The 16,569-nt window shown below is 34.5% G+C and overlaps 2 protein-coding genes across 2 annotated transcripts; both read right to left on the bottom strand.

Annotated features, from left to right (window-relative positions):
* Window positions 1-7,971: 7,971 nt before the first annotated feature.
* On the bottom strand, window positions 7,972-8,844 carry LOC131624712 (non-specific lipid-transfer protein 1-like). The gene is made up of 2 exons (XM_058895633.1): window positions 8,479-8,844; window positions 7,972-8,110 (listed from the first exon to the last, which is right to left on the bottom strand). The coding sequence occupies exons 1-2, from the start codon at window positions 8,814-8,816 to the stop codon at window positions 8,101-8,103; spliced, it is 348 nt and encodes a 115-aa protein (XP_058751616.1). The 5' UTR covers window positions 8,817-8,844; the 3' UTR covers window positions 7,972-8,100.
* A 4,623-nt stretch (window positions 8,845-13,467) lies between these two features.
* Window positions 13,468-15,006, bottom strand: LOC131624723 (probable serine/threonine-protein kinase PIX13). The gene is made up of 5 exons (XM_058895642.1): window positions 14,713-15,006; window positions 14,485-14,620; window positions 14,241-14,383; window positions 14,023-14,146; window positions 13,468-13,930 (listed from the first exon to the last, which is right to left on the bottom strand). The coding sequence occupies exons 1-5, from the start codon at window positions 15,004-15,006 to the stop codon at window positions 13,590-13,592; spliced, it is 1,038 nt and encodes a 345-aa protein (XP_058751625.1). The 3' UTR covers window positions 13,468-13,589.
* Between the last annotated feature and the right edge of the window lie 1,563 nt (window positions 15,007-16,569).

Below are 16,569 nucleotides of genomic sequence, written 5' to 3' on the forward strand. Positions count from 1 at the left end.
CATTTTTCTTTTACAACTTCATTTAATTATTTAACACATCAAATTAATTCATTTTTCATTCATTTTTTGTACACTCTTTATTTAACACATATATTTTGTGAATACCAAAAAAAATCATCAAAAAAGATTTATTTGATACATTTTTAAATAGGTTTAAAATGACATGTTTTAAGTGTTTTTTTTAATACTTTAAAATATTGTTTTTCATTTAATTTTTAACCTAATCACTTGTAAGTATTTTTTGAATAAACCCTAATCATCTAAGTGTTAATTGAAGACAATCTTTTTGTTTATCTTGATTAATTTGACTCCTTTCAAAATTCAAATCATTTTAAAACAAGCGATCACGATTCATTTCAAAGACAATAAACCATTTCTTTTTGAAACTATTGATTAAATCTTTTTAATTGATCAATTGATTTTCAAAATGATGTGGGGCCTCTCGAATATTAGAGAGTATAAGACCCACTCCTTTTTTTTTACACAGTCTTTTTATTCAAAATAAATAAACTTTCTTTCAAAACAAACTTTCAAACCGTTTTTCAAACGACGCGTCTGTTAACAAAACAATTTCAAAGCTTCTCAAATATCATGGGCCTCCACGTAGGTATAAGTCCCAAGCCCCTTTTGTACATACCCATTCCAGTACATGAAATTAGGTATTTCATTGTACGCCTTTTGTACATATCTCAATCAATGCGGTTTTAAACTTTGAATAACAAACCAAAAATGAAGGTTTTCTTTAAATCTTCCCAAAAAAATACCATGGGCCTCCATGTAGGTATAAGTCCCAAGCCCTTTGTGAATACCTGTTTACATAGCTTTGAATAAATTCAAGTGGACCTCTCCCCGAGTGTGAGTCCCGAGCCCCCGTGTATGCAAATGGATCATGCTTACAGGTATATTTCCTTCATAAACTCCATTATATACACACACTTTGTCATATATATAATTGTTCATACCTGTTCATGTTTGTTCATACTTGTTCATGTTTGTTCATATGTGTGATATGTGTGCTTGTTCAACTTAGTACAACACTAGGTTCCCCATAGCCTCCTATTGGGCTTCGTGCAAAGAATCTCCCTAGTTTAGGTTAGGACATAGAGTATGGTTTCCCGGTGAAATCGCTCTAAGAGCTCAAACCAACTATACCATGCCTCCCCTTGGGCTTTGTACAAACGAGTGACCCTCCCATAGCCTCCTCTTGGGCTTACAATGCAAGGACCCTGGATTGTCCCTCCCATAGCCTCCTCTTGGGCTTACAATGCAAGGACCCTCGGATAGCCTCCTCTTGGGCTTCGTACAAGGACCCACGGGCTTCTTATAAGCATCCCCAATATCCAAATCAAATACCCTAGGAGATTAGACATTTTTCATCTCTATGATAGGAGTATCTCTTCTATATCATCACAAACAATCAATCAATCAAACTTTTTGCCACAAGGCTGGCTAATCAATCAAACTGTTTTACCACCGTACTGGATGATTAATCAAAGTTTTTGTCACAAGGCTGACTTCATTGAAACTTTTGCCACAAGGCTGGCTGATTAATCAAAGTTTTTGTCACAAGGCTGACTTCATTGAAACTTTTGCCACAAGGCTGGTTAAACAAAAAACATCTTTATCATTCTAAGCACCCTAAGTGGCATGGCCCCGGGCTTATAATGAAAAGATTTTCAAACAAAATCAAACAGATGTATGTGATGATATAGATTAGATACATCTAGCATTTAGACGACATTTGTCTATTTTCCTTTGCTTCCACTAGCATAAGTGGGAACTACGATTGCTCTGACTTTCTCAACATCCCTTTGAGAATACGTAGGCACAAGGTCGATCCTTGGCGAGCAAAACAAAACACAAAAAAAACCATTCAAACCTTAGCACCCGTAGACCCCGAGCTACAGATGCTCTGATTCCCTCTAAGGGATATGTATGCAGAGGATCGCGATGATCTTTGCGAGCATAATCAAACAAACACCTTAGGTCCCACCTATTTCACAAGAACCTCTCAATAACATGGAATGAAAAACAAAGCAAAGAAACCTATAGAGTACTATAGATACGTTGGGTGCTAATACCTTCCCTTCGTATAACCAACCCTCTTACCCAAAGATCTCTCCCCCCACCTTTTAGGTTATTGCAGCTTTTTTCCTTTTCCTCCTTTGGAAATAATAAAAAGTTTGGTCGAAACAAAAGAAAAATCATTTTTTATGAGCACTCGAGCCCAAAGAAGGCATCAGGTGTCTCATCCACAAAAAAGAGGAACAAAACGATTTTTCGCCCGCGACAGGAGCGTTTGTAAGCCCAAAGGGCATTACAAGGAACTCATAGTGTCCGTCGAAAGTACGAAATGCCGTTTTATGTGTATCCTCCGATGCCACTCGGATCTGGTGATAGCCCGAACGTAAGTCTAATTTGGTAAAAACTTTAGCAGAGCCAAGCTCGTCTAGTAATTCATCAATCGTGGGTATGGGAAAAGGGTCTTTAATGGTGACTGCGTTTAGAGCGCAGTAATCGACATAGAATCGCCATGTCCCATCTTTTTTTTTACTAATAGGACCGGTGATGAGAAGGGGCTGTGACTTGGGGTTATGATGCCTGTTTTGAGCATCTCATCAATGATAGTTGTCATAACAGTCTTTTGAGAGTGTGGATATCTATAAGGTTTAACACTGATTGGAGGGGTATTTGGGGAAAGTGGAATGTGATGATCGTGTGGTCTAGGAGGTGGAAGGCCAGGTTGGGATTGAAAGATGGAAGGGTACTGAAGGAGAAGTTTGGATACTTGAGGGTCAATGGAATTGGGTAGTTCGGGTATGAGAGAATCAGGTGGTATGTTAGGAGGAGATTGTGAGCAGGGTTGAAAAATCATTAAGTGAAGAGATGCGATGGAATTTGTGTGGATAAGGTGTTTGAATTGGTGAAAGGTAATAGGGCTGGGTGTAGAAGCGGTATCCCCTTGTAAAGTGATTGTTGTATTGTTGTGGTTGAATGTGATAGATGGAATGGAAAAATCAACTTGGATGGCTCCTAAAGTCCGCAGCCAAGCCATGCCAAGTACAACATCTTCCCCCTCTATTGGAAGTAGGTAAAAAGGAAGCGAAAAGGGTTTATCCTAAAGGGTTATTTGAACATTGTTGCAGATTCCCTCACATTGTAAGTGGGATCTGTTACCTACCATAACAAAAAAGTGAGGAATGGGGGTCGTGGGAAGGTTGAGGTGATGGGCTATGCGGGGCTGAAGTATATTATGAGTGCTTCCGGTGTCCACTAACACCATAACAGGCATGCCTTTAATGCAACCTTTGAATTTGAGGGTTTTTGGGGAAAGTTGGCCGGTGAGAGCTTGGGGGGAGAGTTGGAAGTAAGTGTCTGTGGGGTCATTCACGACCTCCTGTTCAGCAGTGTCTTCGTCAATGATTGCTGCAGTTTCTGAATTAGAATCGTCACATAGTAAAATTAGGAATCTGCCAGCAGCACATTTATGACCCAGAATAAATTTTTCGTCACAATTAAAACACAAGCCTTGGGCCCTTCTTTCCTGAATTTGGGCTTGGGATAATTTTTTTATGGGAAGTCGTGGTGGGGTGGGATGAGTTATGGGTAAGTTAGGGGCTGGGGTGTTGGGTTTGATAGGACTAGTAGTGGAATTGTGGGTCGCTGGTTTGTTGGGTAGGGCAGAAAATGGCTTTGAATATCTTGGTTTGGAATCTTTAATCTTTGCTTCAATTAATTTGGCAAGCCCAATGGCTTGGGTAATATCCATGGGCCGATGGATCGCCATCTCATTTCTAATTTCAGTATTGAGGCCCGAAATGAAACAATTGAGGATGGCATCTTGAGGCAACCCAATAACTTGATTTCCAAGTTGCTCAAACTTGGTTTGGTATTCAACCACAGTCCCCTCTTGCTTTAATTTAAATAATTCCGCTTGGTGGTTTTCATACGTTGATGGGCCAAAACGCAACTCTAAGGCCTTTGTAAAGGAATCCCAATCCGTTAATAAATGGCTTTGATGTAACCACTTAAACCAACTTAGGGCATCACCCTTCATGTAAAAAGACACTAAAGCTAAACGGTTTGCAGCGGGTAATTGGTAATACGTAAAAAATTGATCGGCTTGAAAAAGCCATTCTAAGGGGTTTGTACCATCAAACGCAGCTAATTCCAATTTAGGGGTGCGAATGTGAGGTAAAGGGGTGTAGGTTTGGGAGGTGTTAAAATGGTATGGGTTAGCCCACGTAGATGTAATGGGCTGGGTAGTTGTGTATATAGGAATTTGTGGGGTTGTTAAGAGTTGGGTATGTGTGGGTGTAAAAGAGTGAGGTCTGGTGGAAGAAAAGGGGGGTTGGGTGGTGTTTAGGGCAGAGGTTTGGGGGCGAAAGGGAATAAAGGCAGAGTTGTGAGGTGAAGTGAAGCTAATGGAGAATGGAAGGGTGTTAGGTGGGGAAGCTTGGGAAAAAGTTAGGTTTTCTCTAGTAGGGGTAAAACGGGTAGTGCTTTGAGGGGAAGAAATAGAGTGCTGAGTTATACCTGAAGAGTTTGGGGTTGCTGCGCTGGTTGCTGCAGATTTTGTAGTCGCTGTCGGCTGTTTGCCTTGCTGGATGGCGATGCTGTTGATGGCTGCCATCAACGAGTCATAACGAGAATCAGCCAGCTGCTTCTCCGAATCAAGCCGTGTGTGGAGCTGTCCCACCGTATGTTTCAGCTCAGTAGCAGCTTTGTCAAAGCGGTCATCAAGCTGCTGTTGGGTTTCATTCATGGCATTATCAAGGTGAATGTGGGCTGTTTGCACAGCTGCTTGGACAGCTTCTTCAATAATTTCTTTAGAAGAGGGATTGGGTGGTTTGGGAGGAGCCATGAGAGACAAGATGAAAGCACCAAATGATAGACTATGCTAGGGCTAAAGTAAGATCTAAGAGGCATAAAAGGAAATTGACATTAAAAACAATTCATACTTTCTTCATAGAAATTCAGTCAAGAGTTCTTACATTTAAATAGCTAGGGTTGTAACCCATAAATGGGCTTTTGGGCTACTATAAATAAAACAAAGCATAAATCAACTAAAAGACTTCTAACGACACCCCCTTTTAATAATAAAAATCTTTGAGTAAGATGGATGTTTTCTTATTTCTAATGGGCCTAGTGGGCTGCTTCATATCAGTTTTGGAATCGTTCCCAAATCTTCTATTTTACTATCCACTGTGTGTAATATATTTATCCAGATTGTTCCATTGTTATCTGTATGAAAGTCTATAAAAACAATTTTTTATAATGCTCATAATATTCCAAATAGTATTTGATTCGTGTTTACAGTTTCTGTTTTGTATTCCAGTGAATCATGGCATCTTTTGATTCGAATTAGAACCTTGTCAATAAAAGGAAATTGAGGATCTTGAGATGCTTCAATTGGATTCTATTAGATTCAGCGGTATAATATTATACTATTTTGTTCTTATATTTTTACAGTGTATTTATAAATCTAAAAATCATATTACAATACTTAAATAAGAAAATGAAATATGTATAAGCTTTTGTTACACAAATATACAAATATGTATTAGCTTTATTAATATATTTTGTTTTTTTTATGGTTTCATTATTTATGAAATTGAGTATTATCTTGCAGGTTTTTTCAATGGATTCTCATGGAAATGTCCCAACATCTATTGATTTATTGACAATTTCTTTCCTATATTATTGACAGTCTCTTTCATATATGCTTGATTTTGGACTTTAAATTATGTTAAAGTGGTAGATAATATAGTGATGTTGTTTCTTATAATTTTATTTGATACTTTATATTCCAATATGTTGAGAGGGAACTTAATTTACTTTATAAATATGATATATAGTGTACCTAAATTAATTATTATATTTCAGTTTCTTAATTTTCTTTTCTATTTTATAATTACTTGATCAGCTGTATCATAATTTTTACTTTTTTTGGTTTGTCTTTAAGTTGTAACATTATAGCTACTATACATATACCATAATTATTATTGGTACTCAAAAACATAATATTCAAAATTGATCTCTTCTCTATTATTAATCATTATTATAAAGATTATGATATGTAATTTCAAAAATTCTAATAATATAGTTGATAAAGCTTTATCCAAATCTTTTTGGTTTTTAAATGGTTACTGACAATATTCATCTGTTAAAAAAATTGCACACATCTCTTTTATTTTTATTTTTACATAATATTTGTGATATAGTAAATGAGAAGATGTGAATATATGCATCCCATTTTTAACCATCATAAATGAAAGTCCCAGATGCTAAATAGGTAGTACTAATTAAGTGTGCATAATGTATCAGCTTCCAAAAATAAATTAACACTATACTTATTTGTACTATTAATTACATGTCTATATTATTTGTACTATTAATATTACTCTTCATATTTGTATTTATTTTCATTATAGTATTTTATAAACCTTTATTTATTTGTTATTCATTTAATTTAATTTTGTTTATAAATTTTAATTATTGTTTAATAAATAAATCATAATAGCTTTAGATTTGGTCTTTTATTTTCCTTTTAAAAAAATAATAATAAAATAATGATTAAACTTTTTAGAACCCTGAGCGCCCCTTTCCTCTTTTGTCCCGTGCCTCGCACGGGTATACACACTAGTATGGGTAATGACAAAATAAAATTCAAATAACGTGTTTCAAAAATATTATAAGATGGAAAGTATCTTATTGATAATTAATTAATTATGATTTGAATTATGTGCAACCAATGGTCCAACTCACAAAATATTGGGAAAACCAATGATTCAAAGTAACAATAAAATCTGCAAATTAATTATTAAGTAGACATTATCGGAATTTTGTTCTAAAATAAAATAAAAAATAATTAAAAAATAAATTATAACAAATATAGTAAGATTACCTAAATTAGAAAATTTTCAAATAGTAAGGTGTCTAAAATATTGACACTTGGCAAACTTGCCCAAATTTTTATTTTGCTTTTTTCTATTGTATGATATATTATTTATTAACTTTTTACTTATTTTCTCGATTTTGAAGCCCCCAATTTTTTGAGGCCGTGGGCCAGGGCACTAAACACTTTGATGATTTTGAATTCAGTTGATCTTGGCTTGATTCAATGCTTACAATTTGTTCTTCTCCTCTTTCTGTACATTACCATCTAAACTATTATACTTTAAGTGCTCAACAAGTTTTATGAAACTTTTGAAGGAATTGAAAGATATGCAAAAAGTTTCAACACTTAAAAATGAATCAACACTTAAAGAATTAGTTTGAATTGAAATTAAAATAATTTTAGAAAAAGGTAAAATAACCTTTTGAAATGATTCATAAGTTTAAAATTGAACCATGAAACATTAGAATGAGTTACATTCATTTTGACTTTAAAAAAATACAATGTTTCATGCTGATATAATCGAATATCAATATATGGTAATCGAATGATGTTCATATTTTTTTAAAAAAATTACACAAATATGCGAATACTACAATATGATATTCGAGTATTGATAAATAAAATTCTATTTCTGTACAAATTAGTTTTTAATTATTACTGTAATAAACGAATAAATAATATTTGAAAGTATTTTAATTATTTTTAACAAAATAATATACAATATTAATATATAAAAGATTTTACTCCTAGTTGTCAATTACAACCGTTTGATATTTTAATATGTTCGACTTCATATATATATATATATATATATATATATATATATATATATATATATATATATATATATATATATATATATATATATATATATATATATATATATATATATATATATATATATATATATATATATATATATATATATATATATATATATATATATATATATATATATATATATATATATAGAAAGAGAGAGTGCATATCTAATATATAATATCTTATTAAAGTTAAGAAACATTACATGAAAGCACTTATAATAAGTGTTTAACAACTTAGTGATACTCTTAAATAAAAGACGAAACTAGCTAGCTCGGACATAACCGTAGACCTAGTTCCTCTTATTATTCTCATTCGTAGTAGTTGATATAACATAAAATTTCTTGTCGAAGATTCATCATTCATAACATTTCGCCTTACCTAATACTGCAACAACAAAATACCTATGTTAGTTTTATGAAACAAAACCAGAAAAATAATTTCTTTTTTGCCATCAAATACATTAATTTTTTTATTTATTTTACAAATCAAAGGCAAAACAATAAGATATACAAATTGAAATAATAAAGAAATGTCAAAAATCGTATTAACATATTAATTTGTTTTGCTGCTTCTAATATGAATTTTTAAAAATATTTAAAAGTGGTTTTTTTACAATTTATAATCAAAATTAATTCTATTATAAATAAATGTAAAAAAATATACTATTAACTAAAAATATTAAAAGATAGTAAGATCTACCTTTAGATCTTAGATGGATTTAAAATTAGATAATGAATATGTAAAACATATACCTAGCACAGTTGGTGGAAGCACTAATCTTGTAAGGGATATTAACCCCACATTTTCCAGGGAGTGCAGCAGCATAGCCTACATTGATTCTTTTGAGAGAAGCAGCAGCTGACTTCAAACAAGCACAAGCTGCACGACGGTCAGCCGTGGTCCTAGCCCCGTTAACTAACCCTCTAATGCCATAGCAACAACGCGGCGAAACAGCACCACCATTCTGAACATAACCCATGCATGGCACAAGGCTACTAGTGACTTGTCCACATGAAACTGCAGCACCATTTTGTACATACAGCAAAGTGATGAACATCATAACAACACATGCTAACTTGAAGTTGCCCATTGTGGTAAGAAATTAAATTGTTTAATAGAGTGAATGATATAGGTGTGAGTTTAAAGCATGGTGGTGGGGGTTTATATAGTAATTTTGAAGAGTGTTGTTGAGTTTGGTGGTGGTTGTGTCTCATTTAATGGGGAAACACCCTAGACTATTATGTGACACTTACACCATGCTTTCTTTAAAGAAGAACATGTATATAATAATTCAGTATGGAATTTGTATGATAAGAGAGAAGATACACTTAAATGCAAGGTTATAGAGAACGATGAATCTCATTGAATATTTTTATTTAAATTTATATTATAAATTAATACATATACATTGATATTATAAAGAGTTTTTATTTTAAAATATTTGATTTTTATTATTTTCATTATTTTATAGTCATGTCTTACAAATGATTATGATATATGAAAAAGTAAAACTTTCAACTATGCTACTGTTAATTTAGAAAATTCATTATGTTAGCTCGACAAAAAAAAGACCAAACATTTGCACAAGTGTGAGTTTTTATACTTTTCGACTAGAAGTAAGGTTCAAGTCAAAGTACAAATGCTCCGCATAAGAAGCCCCGAGCAAAATCCTCCAAGCGATAAGAAGCCTTCTTAGCAACTTTTTGTGGTGTGGGAATGCGAAATCTAAATGCATCCATTGGATAAAATGGGAGAACATTTGCAAGCCCAAAGGGAAAGGTGGGTTAGGTATTAGAGATGTGGGAGAAATGAAAAAATCTCTTCTCCTAAAATGGAAGTGGAGAATTTTAAAGGAAGATAAGGCAATATGGAGTAATTTCTTACGTTTGAGATATCATAACCCGAAGATAAAAGTGTTAGCCGCTAGCAAGGATCTTATAAACCGGGATGATTCTAGATGGTGGAGAGACATTGTTCTTAATGACTACAAGGAGGAGGCTTTGGGCGATGGGTTCACCGATCGGATCAAATGTGACATAAAGCAAGGTAATAATGTTCTCTTTTGGCATAGTGTTTGGTTGGTCGATCAACCGCTCCGTGTTTTCTTTCCACTCTTGTTTGACCGTACAACCAACAACTTATGCACGGTGATGGACATTCTTATTCCGAACAATGGTGACATTTTGTGGATTTGGGAAGCCATCTTCGGTGATGAGGTTTTGATTCATTTGGAACCGAACGCCAACTTAATCAACTTACACTACAGGAAAAAAGGCCTCCTGCCACGCCCAGAAAACCGAGGCTATATGCAAAATAACCGTGGCGTAACGCTGAGGCCACGGTTTGGCCACGAAAATCCAACTGTGGAGTATACGGCCGTGGCCTAAAGTAAAGTCCACGGTTTTTTGGTATAGACCACGCCTTTTTTACAACCGTGGCTTTTTTAGGCCACGGTTTAGGTAGCTTGATTAAGGCCGCGGTTTGTACTTGCCATGACTTCAAAACTGTGGCTATATGGTAAAGCCACGGTTTCAATTTAACGTTTACAATACAGTTTTGGTTCAATATATAACCACGGTTTGGTTATGACCACAGATTTAAAACCGTGGTTATATGTTATGCATTCTAAACCATTAATATTGCCACAGTTTATTCCCTTAGTTTTCTTATTTTTGTCATTAATCAGTTTAATATTCTTAATTAAGAAGAAAAAAATTACTTTAATCATGATAGGAAGATGTGTAAATGAAAGGAAAATACTAATTGGAATTAAATAAACATTCAATGTACTTGAGTCTATTCTAAAATACATATAAATAAAAAACTGTGATAGGAAATATCACCTCATTTTCTACTGCTAATTAAAGCCGGGTTCCTTAAAATTTATTCTAAAGCCGGATTCCCTAAAAGATACAACACCTAGTATGAAATGTGAACATATTGGAAAATGAACATATTATAGATGTCAAAGCACCATTACCACCATTCATATCTGTTTTGATATAACCCGGAGAAATAGCATTTATACTAAAAGAAGGATGTTTCTTAGCCAAAACTCTTGTGTAGGCATTAAGAGCAGCTTTAGTTTCATGTGAACCCTCTTTATAATCCTTTAGAAATTCATTCATAAGTTCATCAATCTTTTCCGCGGTGAGATTTTCGACATCACTTAGTATTTCTTTAGGTCGTCCATTAGGAAAAATCTGCAGAAAAAATTACACCAGATTAATTTTAAATATATAGTACGATATATCATCTCGATTAGTTCATTTCATAACAAGTATCAATGGAAAAAAGAAGAAGCATTGACTAATTCGTACCTCTAATCTTCCGATAGATGAAGATTAACCCTAAACCCTAAACATAATATAAGTTGGACCGCAAAATCGTTGTGTCCATGCATAATTTTCAATTTACCAAAGATTATAAAATAATATTCTATTTTTCATTTAGATCAATGACATAAACATAACCACTGTTTCAATGATGTACTAAATTACCAAAACATAATCAAATGCTAGAAGGAAATCAACTTGATGAGTCACAAGCAAAACTCTCTTCTCAGCAAGTCCTTCTGTAATGTATTCCTGTCCAGTTAATAGTGTCATAACTCATAAGCATAACAAACATAGTATTTAAAGAGACATTGTGAACACACTATATGAAGTATGTTATCAATACATTAAACAAATTTGTGGCAGTGTGTGCATCAACATCACTGAATGGATTATCAAAGAGATATATCAGCATTCTGATAAAGAGCACGAGCGAGTTGAATTCGTTGCTTCTAACCACCACTTATATTAACCCCTCTCTCCCTCTCTCTCTCTCTCTCTCCTATTTCAGTTAGATCACCATGAGGAAACAACTCAAGATCTTATATATACATAGAGTTTTAGATTGTTGTCTACAACCATGACTGCAGCCGCAACGTCAAAGTTTTATATTGGTCACCCAACTGCAACACAATTCAATTTGCACTTGAGATATATCGAATATGCTCTTAATTTACGGATGATAGCAAGTTTGTGTTGCATGACGTGAATCCCATGCATATATGTACATAAAATAAAACAACACACATGTATGTCTATTTGTAATTTGCTTCCTTTATCGGGTAAAGGAAATAGAATAGGGGACAACGTATCAGTTCAAAAGGACAACAATAAGCAACAAATTTCCTCAAGACAAACACATTGATCTAATATATATGTATATGTCATTCCTAAATCTAGGTGATGCAAAAGGCCACTAGTAAATGCAAATGTCAATCCAGAGCAATGAAGTTACAAGCAGTTGACAAGTTTAGATCAAAAGCTAACTGCAGCCGCTTCTAAACCAATGTACCTCTAAATCAAAGAAACACCCATAGCTACTTATATATGAAAATCTCATAGTACTCACTACCACGCCGTATGAAACAAGTGTAGCAGCTTCTAACTTACACTTTACATAACTTCTACATACAAAAAACCTAGGTATAAAAGCTTGGTGTATCAGTGGTACTCGACATTTCCAGATAATAAAGAGAGCATTTGCATAAAGAGAGCATTTCCATAAAACGGTTCTGCTATTTTTAGATAATGGTATAATGACATACAACTATACTATAAAGTTTAACACTCTACAAGACATGTTTGACCATTTTGATGGAATATTGGAGTTGATTGACTTACTATAGGTGAAGGAGTGCCAGCCTTCAAAAAGGCCATGTTAATAGAAATAACTTCCCCATCAGCCTTCAAACCATCCTTGATCAAGTCGAACTGCGAGGCACGGTATCTTCGGATGCTTTCAATACTCTTCAAAAGATTCTCCATAGCAGAGTTATCATAAAGCTTGGCACCATGTCCCGGAATCCCAACGGCCTTGATTTTCAACCACCATGAACTCCTCTCCGCATAGAACGCCCTGTAATGGTCATCCGGAGAAGCCAACCCTGTGTTTTGTAAGTGAATACAATGTTGAATTGAATTAAGAAATGAGTACAAATTCAAATCAATGCTCCACAAGTTACAAACAATTACATATAAAATAACTTATAAGTGCTTATCAGTATAAGTGTTCATTAATACTATACCTTCATCAAGCACTATACCAACATTCAAATCCTGAAAAACACTAGAAAAAAGAAGCATTGTTATGGTAACTTAACACAGAGATAGGCATATAACATGGTCCAATATGCACTCCCCTGATTATAAATTTTTTGGTGTGAAGTGCATGCACAAAAATCTCTCAGTCAGTCCCATACACAAAAATACAAGTGCATGCACATTCAGTTTTAAGGGAGCATTTTAAGACAGATATACCAATCAACTTAACAGCAGAAAAGCAGAAAAATAAAATTCAACATAATCCAATTACCACTAACTGTAACACATCCAAACAAAAAGTACTCCCAGGGATTATAATTTTTTTTTCATACTCAAATTCTAGCTCAAATCTGAGCCATTGCCACGACAGGGCAATGACAAGCTACATTAAAGTTCTAACATAATATAAGACATCATTCTCAGTAAGTTTTCAGATTTCAGAAAGAAATGCATACTTTTACATACCCAAAATTCTCGAATTTTAGAGGAAAAACCGTGAAATCGCTCGCTGTCTCTTAACTGCTGAAGTAGAAAAAACTGAAGCACTTGTTTGATTACTAGTTTGCTCCAGAGATGGATTTTCCTAAACACAGTAACAAGGTTACTTTGGTTAGTCTCGACAACAATATCAACAATAGCAAGCCGTCACTGAAATGCACAATTTCTTTGCTAGCTACTTGAGTTCAAGGAAAATACAAAATTAACAACCAATAGCCTCTCAAATCTCAATCATTCCCACTAATTCACATATAAATAGGATTAACTCATTAATTTTGACCCCTAACCTCGACGTCTTTGTCAGTGGAAGCTTGAGTTCCTTTCAAGATCTCCAAAACATCCTTCATGGATGGGCGCATTTTGGGCTCGGGTGCAAGACACCTAGAAGCAACCTTAGATATAGTAAGTGCAGCTTTGATTGGATACTTTCCTCCTAATTGAGGATCCATAATCTTCTTCAATTTTCTTCTTTCCTGTAGGTGCGGTTTGATCCAATCCGTTAGACTGTGATACCCGCTTGGGCGGTTGAGATCTATCGCCCGTAAGCCCGTCAGTATCTCAACCAAAACAACTCCAAAACCATACACATCACTATTTACATATAGATGCCCTTCATTTTCAATTTCAATTTCAATTTCAGCCTACTTTAACAGCAACAAGTTCATTTTATAGTAAAAAGCAATGAAGAGATGTATTACTTACCTGTTTGCATATATTCAGGAGCTGCATAACCTGGTGTTCCCATCACCGTTGTAGACAAATGTGATTGACTAGCCGAAGGACCCAGTTTTGCCAACCCAAAATCTGATATCTTGGCATTATAGGACTGCGAAAGCATCATAATTGAGTCAAAATGAAAGGCAATTAATAAAGATTTATGATAACAAAGAGGTAGATTAGCAAAGTGAAGAGAGACTGACCCCATCAAGCAATATATTAGAGGCCTTAAAATCTCTGTAAATAATTTCTCTATCTGGTGTATGCAAGAACGAAAGTCTGGTAGCTGCTCCGATTGCTATCTTAAGCCTCAGCTCCCAAGGAAGTGGTTGAACAACAACACCTCCTATAGTATTTAATTTCAATGATTGAATAAAAAAAATACAAAAATATATATAATCTTCACAAAACATTAATTAGTTGCAGCAGAAACAAAAAAACACTTACTTCCAAAGAGGTGATTTTCCAAACTACCCTTCTGCATGTATTCGTAGACAAGAAGAAGCTCTGTATCCTCATAACAATATCCCAAGAGTTTAACAAGGTTAGGATGGTAAAGTCTACCTAGAAAATGTATCTCTGACTGCAAAAACCACAAATCAACCATTAGAATGAATAATTAATCTAACATAAATTAGGTTAAGGACATCAGATACAGCTTCAATTATTCATTACCTGCCATTCCTGGAGACCTTGTAAACTTTCGGAGTTCAATTTTTTGACGGCAATGGTGATTCCATCAAGCCAACCTCTGTAGACTTTTCCAAAACCTCCTTCACCGAGAAGTGTTTCAGGTTTGAAATTCTTGGTAGAAGCTTTCAATTCGGCGAAAGTGTAGACTCTCAGATTAGAAGTAGGTAAGATCTGACCACCGATTGAAAAATCAGAAGAGGAGAAATTGGCGCTGTTTATGAAGGAGAAATTGGTCGTGAACAAGATGAAGAGAGACGGAGACGGCGATTGAGGCATGAGAGGGGGAGAGGAAAAATTAGGTTAAAATGGGAACTTGTATTTATATTTTTAATGTTTTTTTAATTAAAAAATATTATAAAAAAAATTAATTAAAAAGAGGGAAACGAAAAGAAAAGAGGGAAAAAATGGGCGGGATTAATTTTTTTGGATTTGGGCTACAATTTTTAGTCAAAATTTTAAGGCCGCAGTTTTCCTTTGTGGCTTAAAATATCCGCAGTTGTATAACCGTGGCAATTGAAGTAAAGGCCACAGTTTCATACTCCGGATCCAATATTTTATAACATAATTCTACGCTTTTAAAACCATGGCCAAATCATATATGTGGCCACAGTTTCTGAGCTGTGGAAAATTTTAGCGTGGCCGTAGGCCAAATTTCTAGTAGTGTTATCCGATACGAGCAAGGCAATTGGTGACGAACTTAGGGATTTAATTGTGCTCTTACAAGGTGTTGTGTTGGACATAACATCTAGGGATGATTTTCATTGGAATCTCACCTCTAACGGAGTCTCCACGGTGTCTAGTGTCTCGTACTTAATGTCTAGTGCAAAAGAGATAGCTTGGCCAAATTCCACCATCAAGCTATTGGATGTTATTTGGAAGACAACCATTCCGGCAAAGATCAAGATTTTTTCGTGGAGATTCTTCATCAAAAGACTACCGCTAAAGGATCAACTTGTTAATAGAGGTGTGTCTATCTTAACTTCCATTGATTGCCCTTTTTGCTCTAATTATCCGGAATGTTTGGACCATCTTTTCTACCAATGCCAAGTAACAAAGGAGGTTTGGAATAGAATTTATCTATGGTTGGGGGACGATGCAAATTTGTCTCAAGAAGAATTCAAGCACTTCGGGAGTATCCAAGAAAAGGTGATAAACAACAACATCAAAGCTATTATTAACACAATATGGTTAGCTTTTATTTGGTGTATTTGGAACATGCGAAACACAATCATTCTTTATAGTGGCTTTTTTACTCATGATGAGGTGATATCAAATATTATGTACTTTTCATGGAGATGGATTAGTAGGAGGGAACCTTTGAGTAGGATTGATTTTTACGATTGGTATAAACTACCATTGCTTTGTAACATCACTAACTAGTGTGTTTTCGTTGTAAGGGTTGCACCCCTAGTGCGATTTCTTATATTCAATTGCTTATTAAAAAAAAACAAATGCTCCGCATATTAAAGGTTTTGGTATGGGACTAGCGAAATTTTCAACGGTTTAAAAGATGTTTAGTTTGACAGATTGAAGGATGTTTGACCAAGGCAAATTTCAAATCAAATCGAGTAACGATTTTTTAATCTTATCTAAAATCACTAGAGACACGTGGATGTTGATTGAAGGCAAGTACAACGTGCAAAAATGACGTGTCGAATGGAGGATAATTGAAGACAGTTATGTTACAAATATTATAAATAGAGGTTCTAGTAAGGACAGTTATGTTACAAATATTATAAATAGAGGTTCTAGTAAGTACTATTAGAATTGGAGGTGACAAAATCATTGTAAACTTCAATACATACTCAAGGTACCTAAACATAAGCGAGAAACGAGTGA

The sequence above is a fragment of the Vicia villosa genome, unplaced genomic scaffold (genome assembly GCF_029867415.1).
Source record: "Vicia villosa cultivar HV-30 ecotype Madison, WI unplaced genomic scaffold, Vvil1.0 ctg.000150F_1_1_1, whole genome shotgun sequence".
Classification (NCBI taxonomy): domain Eukaryota; kingdom Viridiplantae; phylum Streptophyta; class Magnoliopsida; order Fabales; family Fabaceae; genus Vicia; species Vicia villosa.